Here is a 19411-nt window from a genome sequence, read left to right on the forward strand (position 1 = left end):
TAAAAATAACGTTCAAAATATTAAACATGCTCATGCATTTGAATCCATCCATCCTTTTCTACCGCACTTGTTCAAGAAATTGCATGATTTATTTATTATTGTTTTTTTTAGGGCTTGCCCTCCTGGGGGTTCTTCAGACCACCAAGCACTGACATGAAAGCCTGTTCCAGGGCTACGATATTTTTTTATTTTTCAATAAGTCTCTCAGTTGCTTTCCAGCAATTGTCTTTTTCTCTTTTGTTCTCGCTCGCGCTCTGGCTCCAGCTCCAACCCTGTCTCTCCTCCGGGCTGCTGCTTATAACAGAGCGACAGGTGATTAGATAACAAGGCCCAGGTGGGCCATCTACGCACCTGTCGTTGATTTCGAGGCCGGTCCTGGCACACCCCGCTTCGCTGCAGGCCCGCAGGCCACGCCCCTCCACAGTTAGCTTCAGAATATCAACGTTATTACAAAGAATACGAGAACTATTATATTCTAGTAATGTTGGTCTTACTTAAAAATGCACGCGTTTAGTTGTGTTCAGTGTTGAAAAAAAAATGATATGGCTCTTACGGAAATACATTTTAAAATATTTGGCTTTTTGGCTCTCTCAGCCAAAAAGGTTCCCGACCCCTGCCATAGACCTTCAGTTTTGCCCCGGTGACACGGAAGAGTCTCAGTCATAAAAATAAAGAAAATGTGTCTTTTATTTTTTTTCAATGCTTAAATCTCTAGATCAGGGGTCTGGAACCTTTTTGACTGAAAGAGCCAAGAAGCCAAATATTTTAAAATGTATTTACTTAAGAGACATATATTAACACTGAACACAACTAAAGACATACATTTTTAAGTAAGACCAACATTTCTAGAGTATAATAGGTCTCTTATTCTTTGTAATAACATTGTTATTCTGAAGCTAAATGTGGAGGGGTCGTGGCCTGCGGGCCTGCAGCGAAGCGGGGTGTTTCCAGGATCGGCCTTGAAATCAGCGACAGGTGTGTAGATGGCCCACCTGGGCCTTGTTATCTAATCACCTGTCACTCTGTTATAATCAGCAGCCAGGAGGAGAGACGGGGTTGGGGCTGGGGCTGGAGCCAGAGCGCGAGCGAGAACGAAAGAGAAAAAGACAATTGCTGGAAAGCAACTGAGAAACGAATTGAAAAATAAAACAACATTGTAACCCTGAAACGGGCTCTCATGTCGGTGCTTGGTGGTCTGAAGAACCCCCACACTAACCAATAATAAATAAAAAACTTCTTACCTTTGACGCAACTTCTTAAACAGGTGCGGTAGGAAACGGATGGATGGATTAAACATGCATGAGAATATTTTTAACACTGTGATTACAAGTGGAATTATTCATTACTTATCGTGTTAAGCAATGTCAGCTCAGATTTATCCGAGAGCCAGATGCAGTAATCAAAAGAGCCACATCTGGCTCTAGATCCATCAGTATGAAACTGTTTTTTTATGTTTCATGCTTCTTTTTTTAATGTGTAATATTTCCCCCCAAAAATGTTCAAAGTAGAATATTTGCCGTAAATTAATTGGAGTCTTAAAGGCCTACTGAAATGAGATTTTCTTATTTAAACGGGAATAGGAGGTCCATTCTATGTGTCATACTTGATCATTTTGCGACATGGCCATATTTTTGTCGAAAGGATTTAGTAGAGAAAATCGACGATAAAGTTCGCCACTTTTGGTACTTCCTGAAAAAGCCTCGCCTTTACCGGAAGTCGCAGACGATGACGTCGCATGTGTGGGGGCTCCTCACATATTCACACTGTTTTTAATGGGAGCCTCCAACAAAAACAGTTATTCGGACCGAGAAAACGACAATTTCCCCATTAATTTGAGCGAGGATGAAAGATTTGTGTTTGAAGATATTGATAGCGACGGACTACAAAAAAAAAAAAAAGAGTTAAAGGGGAACATTATCACAATTCCAAAATGGTTAAAAACAATAAAAATCAGTTCCAAGTGGTTTGTTGTATTTTTTTAAATTTTTTTCAAAATGTTACCGGTCCCGGAATATCCCTAAAAAAAGCCTTAAAGAGCCTTTTTTTCGCTCTCTGCCAAGACACTGTTCATTTCCCTGTGACGTCATACAGTGCTGCCAATGTAAACAAACAATGGCGAATACCACAGCAAGATATAGCGACATTAGCTCGGATTCAGACTCGGATTTCAGCGGCTTAAGCGATTCAACATATTACGCATGTATTGAAACAGATGGTTGGAGTATGAAAGTATTGAAGAAGAAACTGAACCTATTGAGCGAATAGCTATCGACGCTATTCATAGCCATAGCATGGCCGAATAGCTGCGTTAGCATCGCCGGTAAAATGTGCGGACCAAACGATCAGGACTTTGGAATCTTGTGACACTGGAGCAACTTAAATCCGTCGATTTGTTTCGCATTAAATGTGGGTGGAAGGAAACGTAATATAGTTGCAAACGCATCTGCAGGTTATCCATACATCTCTGTACCATGTCTGCTTTAGCACCGCCGGTAAATAGCATGTTAGCATCGATTAGCGTAGCATGTTAGCATCGATTAGCTGGCAGTCAACATCAACAAAACTCACCTTTGTGATTTTGTTGACTATCGTTGCAAATGCATCTGCAGGTTATCCATACATCTCTGTGCCATGTCTGCTTTAGCTTCGCCGGTAAATAGCATGTTAGCGTCGATTAGCATAGCATGTTAGCATCGATTAGCTGGCAGTCGCGCCACGACCAAATATGTCTGATTAGCACAAAAGTCAACATCAACAAAACTCACCTTTGTGATTTAGTTGACATTATCGTTGCAAATGCATCTGCAGGTTATCCATACATCTCTGTGTCATGTCTGTCATCGCCGGTAAAATGTGGAGACATTTTGGTACATTCAACAGGGGTCTGGCGGCAGACACTTTCGCATCTTCGGTGCAACTTGAATCCCTCCCTGTTAGTGTTGTTACACCCTCCGACAACACACCGACGAGGCATGATGTCTCCAAGGTTCCAACAAATAGTCGAAAATAACAGAGCTGAGACCCGGTGTTTGCAATGTATTGAAAATGAAAATGGCGGCTGTGTTACCTCGGAGACGTCACGTTCTGACGTCATCGCAAAAAGACCGATAAACAGAAAGGCGTTTAATTCGCCAAAATTCACCCATTTAGAGTTCGGAAATCGGTTGAAAAAATATATGGTCTTTTTTTCTGCACCATCAAGGTATATATTGACGCTTACATAGGTTTGGTGATAATGTTGCCCCTTAAAAAAAAAAAAAAAACGCGGAAGCATTGGGACATATTCCGATGTTTTTAGACACATTTACTAGGATAATTCTGGGAAATCCCCAGAGGTGGGTAGAGTAGCCAGAAATTGTACTCAAGTAAGAGTACTGTTACTTTAGAGATGTATTACTTAAGTAAAAGTAAGGAGTAGTCACCCAAATATTTACTTGAGTAAAAGTAAAAAGTATGTTGTGAAAAATCTACTCAAGTACTGAGTAACTGATGAGTAACCTAATTACGGCAACAAATAATGCACAAAAACATAAAAATAGCAATGGGCAAATTCAGAGCCAGGAATATCTCTTAAGCAACTAAAACAATATTATATATTAAATAATAGTACATTAAAATTAAATAAAAAAATGGCACATTGAGCCACAATAACTTAACAGCACCATAGCCTCAGTAGGCATTCATTGATTTGATTGATTGATTAAAACTTGTAATAGTAGATTGTACAGTACAGTACATATTCCGTACAATTGACCACTAAATGGTAACACCCAAATAAGTTTTTCAACGTTTATCAATTACTTAGTAAATGACCAAGTCGAGGTGATCTACCTAGTATATACATATACATACACACACATATCATTTATACACACACATATCATACACACACACACAAATCATTTATACACACACATATCATATATATATATATATATATATATATATGTATATATATATATATATATATATAAACACATTTATATATACAGTATATAATTTATATTTATTTATTTTGCCGTTTTTGTTCAGATGTTGAAGGTGTTTTAATGAATATACATGCATGTTTAACATATAGATTCCTATCTTTCATGAAGACAAGAATATAAGTTGGTGTATTACCTGATTCTGATGACTTGCACTGATTGGAATCAAGACGTCCAGGTTTTCAAATGGAGGAGAAAAAAAGTTCCTCTTTTCTGTCTAATACCACATGAAAGTCGTTGGTTTTTGGCATCTTATTTGTCCAGCTTCCATATTCGTTTTTATACACTTTACTAGAAATACATTGGCGGCAAACTCCGTAGCTTGCTAGCTTGTTTGCGCTGGCTTTCGGAGACTCTTATTTTGTTAACGCAGACACGATGGAGCAGCGCTTTTATTGTGAAGACAGGAACTGTGCGATCAGTCTTTAGGCTTTTGACGGGAAGTACGGTTGAAATAAAAAGTGTCTTTTTTCCTTTACACTTTTGATTGATTGATTGAAACTTTTATTATTAGATTGCACAATACAGTACATATTCCGTACAATTGACCACTAAATGGTAACACCCAAATAAGTTTGTCAACATATTTAAGTCGGGTTTTATGTATCACGGTCATGTGACCACCTGGCTCTGTTTGATTGGTCCAACCTCACCAGTGACTGTATGTGATTGGTGAAACGCAGGCATGCGTAGATTCTGCTTTGAAGCTCTGTCATTAACCAAAACAAACATTAATAGATCGATAAAAAAAAGTAGCGAGTTTAATGTAGATAAATGGAACGGAGTAAAAGTAGCGTTTCTTCTCTATAAATATACTCAAGTAAAAGTAAAAGTATGTTGCATAAAAACTACTCGTAGAAGTACAATTTATCCCAAAAGTTACTCAAGTAAATGTAACGGAGTAAATGTAGCGCGTTACTACCCACCTCTGGAAATCCCTTATCTTTCTATTGTGTTGCTAGTGTTTTAGTGAGTTTAATATTATCTGATAGTCGGAGGTGTACGTCCACGGGGGTGTTGACGACATGTCTCAGGGAAGTCAACGGCAGCTTTATGGACGACACAAGCTCAGCTTTTATCCGGTAAGAAGCGACTTTTCAACCACAATTTTTTCACGGAAACTTGCTGGTTGACATTCTGGATTCATGCTCGCTTGACTGCGTTCTGATCCATAGTAAAGTTTCACCTCTGGGAATTTTAAACAAGGAATCACCGTGTGTTTGTGTGGCTAAAGGCTAAAGCTTCTCAACTCCATCTTTCTACTGTGACTTCTCCAATATTAATTGAACAAATTGCAAAAGATTCAGCAACACAGATCTCCAAAATACTGTGTAATTATGCCGTTAAAGCAGACGACTTTTACCTGTGTGTGTGCGTAGCGCTCATACTTCCTAAAAACACGTGACGTCCTGCGTACACGTCATCATTACACAACGTTTTCGAGACGAAACTCCCGGGAAATTTAAAATTTTAATTTAGTAAACTAAAAAAGCCGTATTGGCATGTGTTGCAATGTTAATAAACTAATATATAAACTATCAGACTGCGTGGTCGGTAGTAGTGGCTTTCAGTAGGCCTTTAAATAGGTCAATCCTTCATAACAACATTGATTTTAATTCATTATTATTTTTTTAGTAATCCTACTAAAATTCTCGTGTATCCAAAAGGGCCTATTCATAAAAGTGTTAAACTTAAGTCTCACTTGAAAAAAATTGTTTTAATTTCCAACACCTAAGCCTCAAGGTCAACGTCCTGTCGATTATTAGTTTTTAATGTTTGTTTGTTTTGTGCTCTTTTTGTCAAAGAAACCTTGTTTTTTTTCCATAACAGACACGCAAAATATGCAATGTTGTTAAAAGTAGAATATCTGATGTAAATTAATTGGAGTCTTAAATAGGTCAATCCTTCATAACATCATTGATTTTAATTTTTTATTATTTTTTACGCAATGACAGTTAAAAAGCCTACTAAAATTCTTGTGGATCCATAAGGGCCTACTCATAAAAGTGTTAAAATTAAGAAAAACACGTTTTTAACTTCCAACACTTAAGCCTCAAGATCAACGTCCTATCTGTCGACTATTAATTTAAAATATTTTTTGGGGAAGTTTTTTTGTTTGTTTTGTGCCCTTTTTGTCAAAGAAACCTTGTTTTTTTTCCATAGCAGACACGCAAAATATGCAATGTTGTTAAAAGTAGAATATCTGATGTAAATTAATTGGAGTCTTAAATAGGTCAATCCTTCATAACATCCATCCATCCATCCATTTTCTACCGCTTATTCCCTTTCGGGGTCGCGGGGGGTGCTGGCGCCTATCTCAGCTACAATCGGGCGGAAGGCGGGGTACACCCTGGACAAGTCGCCACCTCATCGCAGGGCCAACACAGATAGACAGACAACATTCACACTCACAATCACACACTAGGGCCAATTTAGTGTTGCCAATCAACCTATCCCCAGGTGCATGTCTTTGGAAGTGGGAGGAAGCCGGAGTACCCGGAGGGAACCCACGCATTCACGGGGAGAACATGCAAACTCCACACAGAAAGATCCCCAGCCTGGATTTGAACCCAGGACTGCAGGACCTTTGTATTGTGAGGCAGACGCACTAACCCCTCTGCCACCGTGAAGCCCCTTCATAACATCATTGATTTTAATTTTCTATCATTTTTTACGCAATGACAGTTAAAAAGCCTACTAAAATTCTTGTGGATCCAGAAGGGCCTACTCATAAAAGTGTTAAAATTAAGAAAAAAAGCGTTTTTAACTTCCAACACTTAAGCCTCAAGATCAACGTCCTATCTGTCGATTATTAATTTTTAATGTATATTTTTTTGTTTGTTTGTTTGTTTTGTGCCCTTTTTGTCAAAGAAACCTTGTTTTTTTTCTATAGCAGACACGCAAAATATGCAATATTTTTCAAAGTAGAATATCTGATGTAAATTAATTGGAGTCTTAAATAGGTCAATCCTTCATAACAACATTGATTTTAATTCATTATTTTTTTAGTAATCCTACTAAAATTCTCGTGTATCCAAAAGGGCCTATTCATAAAAGTGTTAAACTTAAGTCTCACTTGAAAAAAAATGTTTTAATTTCCAACACTTAAGCCTCAAGATCAACGTCCTATCTGTCGATTATTAGTTTTTAATGTTTGTTTGTTTTGTGCTCTTTTTGTCAAAGAAACCTTGTTTTTTTTCCATAACAGACACGCAAAATATGCAATGTTGTTAAAAGAAGAATATCTGATGTAAATTAATTGGAGTCTTAAATAGGTCAATCCTTCATAACATCATTGATTTTAATTTTTTATTATTTTTTACCCAATGACAGTTAAAAAGCCTACTAAAATTATTGTGGATCCAAAAGGGCCTACTCATTAAGTGTTAAAATTAAGAAAAAAACGTTTTTAACTTCCAAAACTTAAGCCTCAAGATCAACGTCCTATCTGTCGATTATTAATTTTTGATATATTTTTTTGAAGTTTTTTTGTTTGTTTGTTTGTTATGTGCTCTTTTTGTCAAAGAAACCTTGTTTTTTTTCCATAGCAGACACGCAAAATATGCAATGTTGTTAAAAGTAGAATATCTGATGTAAATTAATTGGAGTCTTAAATAGGTCAACCCTTCATAACATCATTGATTTTAATATTTTAGAATTTTTTACGCAATGACAATTAAAAAGCCTACTAAAATTCTTGTGGATCCAGAAGGGCCTACTCATAAAAGTGTTAAAATTAAGAAAAAAAACGTTTTTAACTTCCAACACTTAAGCCTCAAGATCAACGTCCTATCTGTCGATTATTAATTTTTAACATTTATTTTTGAAGTTTTTTTGTGCCCTTTTCATCAAAGAAACCTTGTTTTTATTTCTCTATAGCAGACACGCAAAATATGCAATATTTTTCAAAGTAGAATATCTGATATAAATTAATTGGAGTCTTAAATAGGTCAATCCTTCATAACAACATTGATTTTTATTCATTATTATTTTTTACGCAATGACAGATAAAAAAAAAAAATCCTACTAAAATTCTCGTGGATCCAAAACGGCCTGCTTATAAAACTGTTACAATTAAGTCTTACTTGGAAAAAAAAAAAAGTTTTTAACTTCCAACACTTAAGCCTCAAGATCAACCTCATATCCGTCGATTATTAGTTTTTAATATTTTTTTGGACATTTTTTGTTTGTTTTGTGCCCTTTTTGTCAAAAAAAATTGTTTTTTTTCTGTAGCAGACACGCAAAATATGCAATATTTTTCAAAGTCGAATATCTGATGTAAATGAATTGGAGCCTTAAATAGGTCTATCCTTCATAACAACATTGATTTTTATTCATTATTATTTTTTACGCAATGACAGATAAAAAAAAAAAATCCTACTAAAATTCTCGTGGATCCAAAACGGCCTACTTATAAAACTGTTACAATTAAGTCTTACTTGGAAAAAAAAAAAAGTTTTTAACTTCCAACACTTAAGCCTCAAGATCAACCTCATATCCGTCGATTATTAGTTTTTAATATTTTTTTGGACATTTTTTGTTTGTTTTGTGCCCTTTTTGTCAAAAAAACTTGTTTTTTTTTCTGTAGCAGACACGCAAAATATGCAATATTTTTCAAAGTAGAATATCTGATGTAAATTAATTGGAGCCTTAAGTGGGTCAATAATTCATAACAACAAATAGTTTGATTCGTTATTATTTTTTGATCAGTGACAATTTGAATAAAAAACTAAACCAGCCTGCATGGCAGCTTTGTGCTGAGGCAACTTTTTCTTGTTACATTTCACCTGTTTGCTCTTTTCTTCCACTTTTTAATGTTGTTTTTTGCAAGACAATTTTTATAAAGTGCCGTAGGCTTTTTACTAAATGGTCTGCACTTTGGACATCTCCAGTTGATGTGCTCCTTCTCCTGTGAGTCGGTCACCCGCTTGTGGACAAACAGCTGCTTGTCGATACTTGCTTTGCTTTTTCTGATGACCAGAGATGTTTGATTGAGGTCTCCAAAGATGTCCGAGGCTGACTGAGCACCAGCTGTTTTAATGTATCCGTTCTAGTAAACTATCTGCACACGCCTTTGCATCGGAAATAGCTCTGCAAGTTCATCTCCTGCATCATACACTATCTATGGATCCATCTCCGCTTTCTCCACCCACCTTGCTCAAATTGGATAAACACGCTTATCAGCTATGGGGGGTGTTTAGTCGACCTCGTTGAGCCGTGTGAGAAATTTCAAGCCATTCCAACGTTTAACAAAGGCGCCATCATCTGGTGTATTTGTCAATAAAATAACGATACAGATTCAGGGCTGGAAGAATACGATTACGTAACAGGACAGGGGTGTGAATCTTTGATTGGATTCAGAATCGATTCTGGCTTCAAACCCATTCTTGCAATGTAGTATTTGGTATAATAACTAAATCTGCGTTCAAAGGACTCCGGCTTATTAGTGATTCCCAGAGCCCAAAAAAAAGTCTGTGGGCTGTAGAGCGTTTTCCGTTCGGGCTCCAGTACTCTGGAGTGCCCTCCCGGTAACAGTTGGAGATGCCACCTCAGTAGAAACATTTAAGTCTCATCTTAAAACTCATTTGTATACTCTAGCCTTCAAATAGACTCCCTTTTTGGACCAGTTGATCTGCCGTTTCTTTTCACATATGTGGTCCTCTCCAAGGTCCCACTGGGAGTGAGTTTTCCTTGCCCTTATGTGGGCCTACCGAGGATGTCGTAGTGGTTTGTGTTGTGGTTTGTGCAGCCCTTTGAGACACTAGGGATTTAGGGCTATATAAATGAACATTGATTGATTGATTGATTGATAATGAAAGCTTTTACAAGTTGGAACATCTCCTTCTGGTTGCATGAAAATGGCCAAATAAAAGGTGTGTATTTAAATTTCTTGTAAGCCAAAAAAAGAAAGAAATTGATTGAGAGTCCAGACAGATAAGAATCGCCATTTTTTTATGAATCCATTTTTATGTGTAATATCTACTGTACTGTACTGCAATGCAGGCGTGTTAACCAATTATGACACCCATTTGAAACAATATGCCCTTGAATATAGAACCTCAGAGAAAAATGTAACTTGTGTTAGTATTAGTTTGTAAAAATAATGTTCAAAACATAAAACATTCTCATGCATTTTTAGTCCATCCATCCGTTTACTACCGCACATGTTCAAGAAGTTGCGTTAAGAAGTTATTTATTATTGGTTAGTGTGGGGCTTGTCCTCCTGGGGGTTCTTCAGACAACCAAGCACCGACATGAGAGCCCGTTTCAGGGTTACACTATTGTTTTATTTTTCAATAAGTCTCTCAGTTGCTTTCCAGCAATTGTATTTTTCTCTTTCGTTCTCGCTTCCGCTCTGGCTCCAGCCCCAACCCCGTCTCTCCTCCTGGCTGCTGCTTATAACAGAGCGACAGGTGATTAGATAACAAGGCTCAGGTGGGCCATCTACGCAGCTCTCGCTGATTTCGAGGCCGGTCCTGGCACACCCCAATTTGCTGCAGGCCCGCGGGCCACGCCCCTTCCCCAGTTAGCTTCAGAATAACAATGTAATTACAAAGAATAAGAGACCTATTATATATACTTTAGAATTGTTGGTCTTACTTAAAAATGCACGCGTTTAGTTGTGTTCAGTGTTTAAAAAAAATATATGACTCTTACAGAAATACATTAGAAAATATTTGGCTTTTTGGCTCTCTCAGACAAAAAGGTTCCCCACCCCTGATTTAAGTTATGGAATGGATTAAGCAAATAAGTACTAATGTACTTCTATGATCCAGTTTTAGAAACAGGAAAAAGACATAAATAAATACTTACAAAAGTCATTCAAATTAATTCATTACTTTTTAATAATGTATTGATAATGAGTTAGAAATATACTTATATTTACAAAATAATTCATTATACTTGAAGATGAACACTTAGAAAAACATCATTAATTTATAATTAAATGAAAATCAACTAGCAGTGGAAATAATGCTTTTGTAAGTATTTTTTATGCATAAATATTTACAAAATCATTTTGTAAGAATGTATTCATAATTACTCCCACTTCTGATTCATTAATTACTTTTTTTCAAGGTAAATATTTAATTATATATACATGAACAATTACAAAATGTGAATTGAATTATATTTATATAGCACTTTTTTTCTAGTGACTCAAAGCGCTTTACATAGCGAAACCCAATATCAAAGTGACATTTAAACCAGTGTGGGTGGCACTGGGAGCAGGTGGGTAAAGTGTCTTGCCCAAGGACACAACGGTAGTGACTAGGATGGCGGAAGCGGGGATCGAACCTGTAACCCTCGAGTTGCTGGCACGGCTGCTCTACCAACCGAGCTATACCGCTCCAATAATAAAAATAAATTACTATTACTACCTTATGTGGTGAGAGTGTCCGCCTTGAAATGGGTAGGTTGTGAGTTTAAACCAAAGACTCTCCCTTTTCTGTCTACACACTGTCTGCTTGTAAGTACTGTGTGTGCACGCTGCCGAACATGCTCATAAAACCAGCAATGTCAGGATGCGGCGTCATGCCTGTTAATAGAAAAAAAATATATATATATATGGCAAACCGGTACATTTCAAACAGAATATAGTACTGTTTTTGATTCATCAGTATTATGAGACTCTACTAGTACCGGTATACACATACTTTGCTGAATATGTACTAGATGATTGATTATGTCTCATTCATTAATATAAGATGAAGAATGAATGTATTTGGCACTTTTATACAACTTAATAGTCATTTATGGTGCACATCTATGCAATGTGTAAGCAAATGTGGCCATTAGTGACAGGAGATAGGAGTGGGCTTTTGCAGGTGACAAAGGCTTCAAAACGCTGACCTTTGCCCTCGATAATGTGTCCTTCACACAGGGCAGCAGCTGGTGTCGGCGCCCCGCCTTGCTGCATACCAGCGAGCCGGGTCCTGCTCCACAAGCCACACACTCCAGTCAGAGCCGCTCAAATAGTGGTCTTTCTTCAGAGCTACACCTCACTGTTTGTTTTTTTTCCCTCCAGGCGTGGGTCTCCACAAAGTGCTGATTGTTGATTTGCAGCAAAAAGATCAAGAGGCTGGGATGATATCACGATGATCCCACCCACTGTCCCTCCCCCGCACCCGTGGCTCTACGTCCCCACGCCGCTGCAGCCCGGCAGAGTTCTCCGTCCTGTGTGGGCTCCACGTCGCAGAGCTCATGGAAGCAGGGGAGACAACTCTCACTTACCGAGATGGCCCCGGACCTGACAAGCTTATTGAGGGGGGCACCAGGGGACATGTCCAAACAAAGAGCGAGTCCAACTACGTGGATCTGGACATGAGACCGGATGGAAACAAGACGGTGAAAGTGACGTTCACCGGCGAAGGGAGCCAGCTGTCTCTCAGGAGCGACGGCTCCAAGCAGGGAGAGCTCAGACCTGCCCCAGAGGAGCTGCCCTCGAGGGAGTCTTTGGACATGGCCGGTGGCGTCGCTGACCCGACTCCGGCCGAGGAGCAGGACTCCGGGGACGGAATTCGGAGCGAGTTAAGCGAAGAGGATGAGCTCCAGTACACGGACATGTACCTAAACAGCCGAACCGAGTCTGAGGACGGCACCAGCGAGGCGGCACTCTCCGACCACAGCGGCACCGACACGCTGAAGGACGAGTCTCACTACATCACCACGCACGAGATCCAGCTGACGGAACTCGACCACGAAGTGGATTACGACCTGAGCCGGGGCGCCAGCTGGGATTTCGAGGACGACAACTTGGTCTACTCCTTTGTGGATTACGCCTCGTTTGAAAGCGACGATACCCGGACCGGGACTTTGATCCTGGAGGGAAAAGTGGGCTCCAAACTTGGCGTGAGTACCGAGCAGGACGACAGCGATCTGTGCGACTCGGATAAATGTGCCAGCTCGGACGAAAGCTTGTGTAAGGACCAGATGATCGGGGATGCCGGTTTAGGGGAAATCCACCTATCCGTTAAGCCGTCTGAAGAGAAGCCTGCGGGTGTCGTGGACGAAGGCACCAAACACTTCTCTTTTGTGAGACCCGGACCCTTAGGAGATAACAAAGCAACATTTTTCATCCCGGCTCCGGGCCGCCAACACATTGCAACCAAACTACGACGGAAAGACATTAACGAGTATTCCAGCGGCGCCTCCAGCTCCATCAGCGAGCTCGATGACGCCGATAAAGAAGTGCGTAATTTAACTGCCAGGTCTTTCCGCAGCTTGGCGTGTCCCTACTTTGATACCATTAACTTGAGCACCTCCAGCGAGTCGTCGTCCATGTCGGAGTACAGTATAAACAAGTGGTCCGCCTACGTGGATTGGAATTACGGACACATGCCCAGAGGGGCAGAGCACAGCGTTATTGCGCACAAGACCTCCAGCGCCACATTGGAAATGAACCGGACATTGGAAAAAGCAGCACAAGCCGCTAAGAGGCTATCTGTAGGTCAAAAGGCAGAGCTGAAAGATCCGGCAGGTGTCACGTTGAATGTGCAGTGTAACGTAGAAGCAGCGGGAACAAGGCGACCTAAGAGAACCAGGAACAGGTCTGGTGAAGCCCACGGCGCGGTGTTGGCGAGGTCAGGATGCCAGATGCAGTACCAACCCACGGACAGCACGGGGAACACGCAGAAAAGGGCCATTTTTGCCTCCAGTCTACTCCAAAACGTCATTTCCAAAAAGATGCAGTTTGAGCAGGAGTGCAAGATGGAGAGAGGAGAGCTCTACGACACGTACCCGCCGCCGGTCTCCCCTTGCTCTCTGGAGGGGGGCAACAACAGGAGTGCGGCCTTGAGGGGCTTTCAAAGGCAGAGCTCAGAATCCAGCTCGGGTTTCACTAATTCCGGAGACGAGCCGCCTTCAGAGGGAGGCAGCAGGCCAGCTTCCTGTGAGCCCGTCGAGGAGCAGAAAAGCAGCAATGCTGCGGAGGACCCCTGCCAGAGGCCCAAAGTGGTCCTCGGCCACAGTCAGAGCAGCGCCTTTAATTCATGGAAGGACAAAGGGGCCGCCAAGGAGGAATCGGACCAGAGGAACATGTTGACCAAAATCCTGTTTGTGCCCAGCTGGCAGCGTATCTCCAAGGAGAAGGACGTAGGAGACGCGGCGTGTCAAAAAAGCGAGACGGCGATCCAAACGGGAAACATGGAGAGCGAGATCGACAAGGGCGCAAAAATACCCGAGATCAAAATATGCCTAAGAAGCGTGAAGGAAAATAATGGCGGCTCCTTGAACATCGCCAGCCTGCTAACCCCTAAAATAAGCTCCAACGCCGGAAACACTTTTAGGGCAGCGAGTGGCGCCAAATATCACATCTTGTCCGCGTCTGATAAGATCCCCAACTTTACTGTCAGAGACATAAGAGACACCAAGGGCAAGTTCCAAACGCCCATTTATCGAGTGCGGGACGTGCGCAAACTGGTGAAAAGCTCGTATAGCTTTGTTTCTCTGGACAATGGCGACGGTAAAGGCGGCGCGGGAGAAGCGGCTGAGAAAGTCAAAGACAAAGCCGAAGACAAGACTAAGACGCAGCCGGTTAAGCAGGTGTCGCCTTCTCCCATTGTCATTAAATGCCACTCGGTAAAAACCAACGTTAAGTCGCCCGGCAGAGCGCCACCTGTTGGCACTAAGCAACCCAATCCTGACCAAGCGGAAGCCGACAAACTGTTGAAGCAGAGGCAGGAAAAGTTTGCGTGCGAGGCGGCCGACTGGCGGGCGAAGCCAAGAGTTCCCAAACAGGCGGCGCTGGAGAAGCTGAAAGCCGCCGTTAAGACAATGGAGCAGCTTTACGTTTTTGACCGCAACGAATGGAAACGCAAAGCTCAACCGCCGCAGCCGATCACAGACAGCCACGTGCTGTCGCTCATCGCCAGCGAGGAGCAAGGCGCCGAAGAGGAGGAGGAAAACGTCGACAAGCCGCCGCCACGCAAAACATTCAGCAACAAAAGCGTCCTCCATCTTGGCAACAGCAACAAGGTCATCATCAGCTCGGCGAAAAGCTCAGAGGCGCCGCTCTCGGTGAAAATAGAACCTCCAAAACAAGGGCAGGTGGAGCACAGGCAGCTCCAAATGAGTCCCGCTAATCCCAACGTCACGCCAAGCGACTCTGGGAACTATTTAACCATACCCGGCCTGGGCTACGCCGACGATATCAAAGTGACCGACAGGGCGGGGTCAAAGGTGTGCCAACAAGCGGACGCCAAGAGAGTATCCATGGCTGACTACCCGGCTTCTTCTATCTATCATCAGTATGGTCCACAGACGCAGCAGGTGTTGTGTTTCTCCCCGCCCATCACCACGCTCTCACCCTCTACAGCAGAAGCAGGTCTACAAACGCAGCGGAAAATGCTTCTGGACCCCACCACCGGACATTACTACCTGGTGGACACACCCGTACAAGCCCCCACCAAGCGACTCTTCGACCCAGAGACTGGGCAATACCTAGACGTGCCCCATTCCCCGGTGGCGCCCATCGCCCCCGTCACCCCTGTGCCGCTTCCCTTGCCGCCCCTCGCCCTCAACCCGGGAGCCTTCGCACCCACCTATATGATTTACCCGGGATTCATCCCCTCGCCCGCGCTGCTGCCGCAGTCGCCCATCCCCTCCGAGCCCAGCGAAAAGGCGCTGAAACACACCAGAAGCGTCAAGCAGGAAGTGAAGGAAAGCCCCTATTACAGCGCCACGGCCGAGGCCCTGCCCGCGCCCTCCTTGTCCACAGGGGGCGTGGCCAGCATGGACAGAAAACCGATTATCAGCATCACGACGCAGCAAGGTCCAAGGATCATCGCGCCGCCTTCCTTTGACGGGACAACAATGAGCTTTGTGGTGGAGCATCGGTGACCAAGGAGACGTCTCGGTGCGCATGTAAGTCCTGCGCGGCATCACGGGGTTCTGTGGGGGCTGCACAGATAGATCGATCAATCGACAGATAGAAACTAGGCAGTAGTGACCATTTTATGAAAAATGATTGCACTGTTATTGTTTTGCATCCCCTGTCATCCTAGTACCCCCACCCCCATCCCCAGAGAGGAGTTGTACAGTCTAATGGTGTGTGGGACAATGGAGTTTTTGAGTCCATTAGTCCTGCACTTGGGATGAAGCAGTCTAGCATTGAACAGTCTTGCACTGAACAGTCTGGCAATGAACAGTCTCGTACTTAACAGTCTGGCACTGAAAAGTCTTGTACTGAACAGTCTCGTACTGAACAACCTAGTACTGAACAGCCTAGTACTGAACAGTCTCGTACTGAACAGTTTCGTACTGAACAGTCTGGCACTGAACAGTCTGGCACTGAACAGTCTGGTACTGAACAGTCTGGTACTGAACAGTCTGGCACTGAATAGACTCGTACTGAACAGTTTAGTACTGAACAGTCTCGTACTGAACAGTCTGGCACTGAACAGTCTCGTACTGAACAGTCTAACACTGAACAGTCTGGTACTGAACAGTCTAGCACTGAACAGTCTAGCACTGAACAGTCTGGCACTGAACAGTCTGGCACTGAACAGTCTGGTACTGAACAGTCTAGTAGCACTGAACAGTCTGGTACTGAACAGTCTAGTAGCACTGAACAGTCTAGTACTGAACAGTCCGGCACTGAACAGTCTGGCACTGAACAGTCCAGTAGCACTGAACAGTCTAGTACTGAACATGCTCCTCTGGCTATGCAGAGGGTGACTGGCATCATCCAGGATGCTCACTAGTTTGTCCAGTCCTCTTCTCTGCCACAGTCACCAGTGAGTCCACTTTTATTCCCATATAATCATAGGGCATAGTCATCACCGTGGCAACGCTCAATCAACTACTCCCCTGTGTTAGGAAACGACATTTGTGGCGCCCCCTATGGGTTGTGTTCAGATGTGGCGCCGAGACACTGCCAGTAAGATTTGGTATCCAAAAAAAAAAATTACATTGTAGAAAAAAGTTGCGGTTTTGGCAACAAACTAATACAAGCATTGGAAAAATACAATTTATTTTGTTGTCTTATAACATGTTTTTAATGCCAATCCTCACATTGTTGTACTATTGTTTTTGTTTTTCTCAGGCTTTTATTTTTTTAACTTTTCCTTTTTCACATTCGCTTCTCTTTTTGACGGTTTCAAATAATAGCGGTGTTTGACGTGCATGTGGGCGGGGCTTGCAACAAGTTTACCTGGAAGCATTTTAACTACAGAGATCTTCAAAGCGTACGCAGCATGGAGCACTACTGCTTATTCACGCTGACGAGACGCGGGGCCGCCATCTTGGAGTGGTGATCAGTGCAATTCATTTGCCAGGAGCAATGAAGTCTCAGCGCATTTCTTTCATCTTACCTCACTGAATACCACTCATTTTCTGTCAAATGTCAGTTTAGCATCTTTGTTTTCTACCTGTCAACTGTCCCTTTAGCATCTTTGTTTTCTACCTGTCAACTGTCAGTTTAGCATATTTGTTTTCTACCTGTCACCTGTCAGTTTAGCATCTTTGTTTTCTACCTGTCAGCTGTCACTTTAGCATCTTTGTTTTCTACCTGTCAACTGTAACTTTAGCATCTTTGATTTCTACCTGTCAACTGTCAGTTTAGCATCTTTATTTTCAACTTGTCAACTGTCAGTTTAGCATCTTTGTTTTCTACCTGTCAACTGTCAGTTTAGAATATTTGTTTTTTACCTGTCAACTGTCAGTTTATGATCTTTGTTTTCTACCTGTCAACTGTCAGTTTAGCATCTTTGTTTTCTACCTGTCAACTGTCAGTTTAGCATCTTTGTTTTCTACCTGTCAACTGTCAGTTTAGAATATTTGTTTTCTACCTGTCAACTGTCAGTTTAGCATCTTTGTTTTCTTCCTGTCAACTGTAAGTTTAGCATCTTTGTTTTCTACCTGTCAACTGTCAGTTTAGCATCTTTGTTTTCTAAATATCAACTGTCACTTTAGCATCTTTGTTTTCTACCTTTCAACTGTCACTTTAGCATCTTTGTTTTGTACCTTTCAACTGTCACTTTAGCATCTTTGTTTTGTACCTGTCAACTGTCACTTTCGCATCTTTGTTTTCTACCTTTCAACTGTCACTTTAGCATCTTTGTTTTCTACCTGTCAACTGTCAGTTTCGCATCTTTGTTTTCTGCCTGTCAGCTGTCACTTTAGCATATCTGTTTTCTACCTGTCAACTGTCACTTTAGCATATTTGTTTTCTACCTGTCAACTGTCAGTTTAGCATCTTTGTTTTCTACTTGTCAACTGTCAGTTTATTGTCTTTGTTTTCTACCTGTCAACTGTCAGTTTAGAATCTTTGTTTTCTACCTGTCAACTGTCAGTTTAGCATCTTTGTTTTCTACCTGTCAACTGTCACTTTAACATCTTTGTTTTCTACCTGTCAACTGTCACTTTAGCATCTTTGTTTTCTAACTGTCAACTGTCACTTTAGCATCTTTGTTTTCTACCTGTCAACTGTCAGTTTAGCATCTTTGTTTTCTACCTGTCAACTGTCACTTTAGCATCTTTGTTTTCTACCTGTCAACTGTCAGTTTAGCATCTTTGTTTTCTACCTGTCAGCTGTCACTTTAGCATCTTTGTTTTCTACCTGTCAACTGTCACTTTAGCATATTTGTTTTCTACCTGTCAACTGTCACTTTAGCATCTTTGTTTTCTACCTGTCAACTGTCACTTTAGCATCTTTGTTTTCTACCTGTCAGCTGTCACTTTAACATCTTTGTTTTCTACCTGTCAACTGTCACTTTAGCATCTTTGTTTTCTACCTGTCAACTGTCACTTTAGCATCTTTGTTTTCTACCTGTCAACTGTCACTTTAGCATCTTTGTTTTCTACCTGTCAACTGTCACTTTAGCGTCTTTGTTTTCAACCTGTCAACTGTCACTTTAGCGTCTTTGTTTTCAACCTGTCAACTGTCATTTTAGCATCTTTGTTGTCTATCTGTCAACTGTCAGTTTAGCGTCTTTGTTTTCTACCTGTCAACTGTCACTTTAGCATCTTTGTTTTCTACCTGTCAACTGTCAGTTTAGCATCTTTGTTTTCTACCTGTCAACTGTCACTTTAGCATCTTTGTTTTCTACCTGTCAACTGTCAGTTTATCATCTTTGTTTTCTACCTGTCAACTGTCAGTTTATCATCTTTGTTTTCTACCTGTCAACTGTCAGTTTAGAATATTTGTTTTCGACCTGTCAACTGTCAGTTTAGCATCTTTGTTTTCTTCCTGTCAACTGTAAGTTTAGCATCTTTGTTTTCTACCTGTCAACTGTCAGTTTAGCATCTTTGTTTTCTAAATGTCAACTGTCACTTTAGCATCTTTGTTTTCTACCTGTCAACTGTCACTTTAGCATCTTTGTTTTCTACCTTTCAACTGTCACTTTAGCATCTTTGTTTTCTACCTGTCAACTGTCACTTTAGCATCTTTGTTTTCTACCTGTCAACTGTCAGTTTAGCATTTTTGT

The 19411-nt window shown here is 41.4% G+C and overlaps 2 protein-coding genes across 3 annotated transcripts in view; one reads left to right on the forward strand and one right to left on the reverse strand.

Annotated features, from left to right (window-relative positions):
• Positions 1 to 19411, reverse strand: part of mttp (microsomal triglyceride transfer protein) — a 126720-nt gene that overhangs the window by 1054 nt on the left and 106255 nt on the right. The window contains exon 20 of one of the 2 annotated variants that reach the window (XM_061880790.1): positions 15549 to 15884. The exons of the other annotated variant lie outside the window; for it this stretch is intronic. The gene's annotated coding sequence lies outside the window, so the exon portion shown is untranslated. Of the gene's footprint in view, positions 1 to 15548; positions 15885 to 19411 lie in introns of those variants that run through there. 2 annotated transcript variants of the gene reach the window in all.
• LOC133538898 (uncharacterized protein C4orf54 homolog) overlaps positions 11931 to 19411 on the forward strand; it is a 37279-nt gene continuing 29798 nt past the window's right edge. Inside the window, exon 1 of the mRNA XM_061880787.1 lies at positions 11931 to 15848. Within this exon, the coding sequence (XP_061736771.1) occupies positions 12189 to 15824 (3636 nt within the window). The 5' untranslated portion in view covers positions 11931 to 12188 and the 3' untranslated portion in view covers positions 15825 to 15848. The remainder of the gene's footprint in view (positions 15849 to 19411) is intronic.

The sequence above is a fragment of the Nerophis ophidion genome, linkage group LG20 (assembly GCF_033978795.1).
Source record: "Nerophis ophidion isolate RoL-2023_Sa linkage group LG20, RoL_Noph_v1.0, whole genome shotgun sequence".
Taxonomy (NCBI): Eukaryota; Metazoa; Chordata; class Actinopteri; order Syngnathiformes; family Syngnathidae; genus Nerophis; species Nerophis ophidion.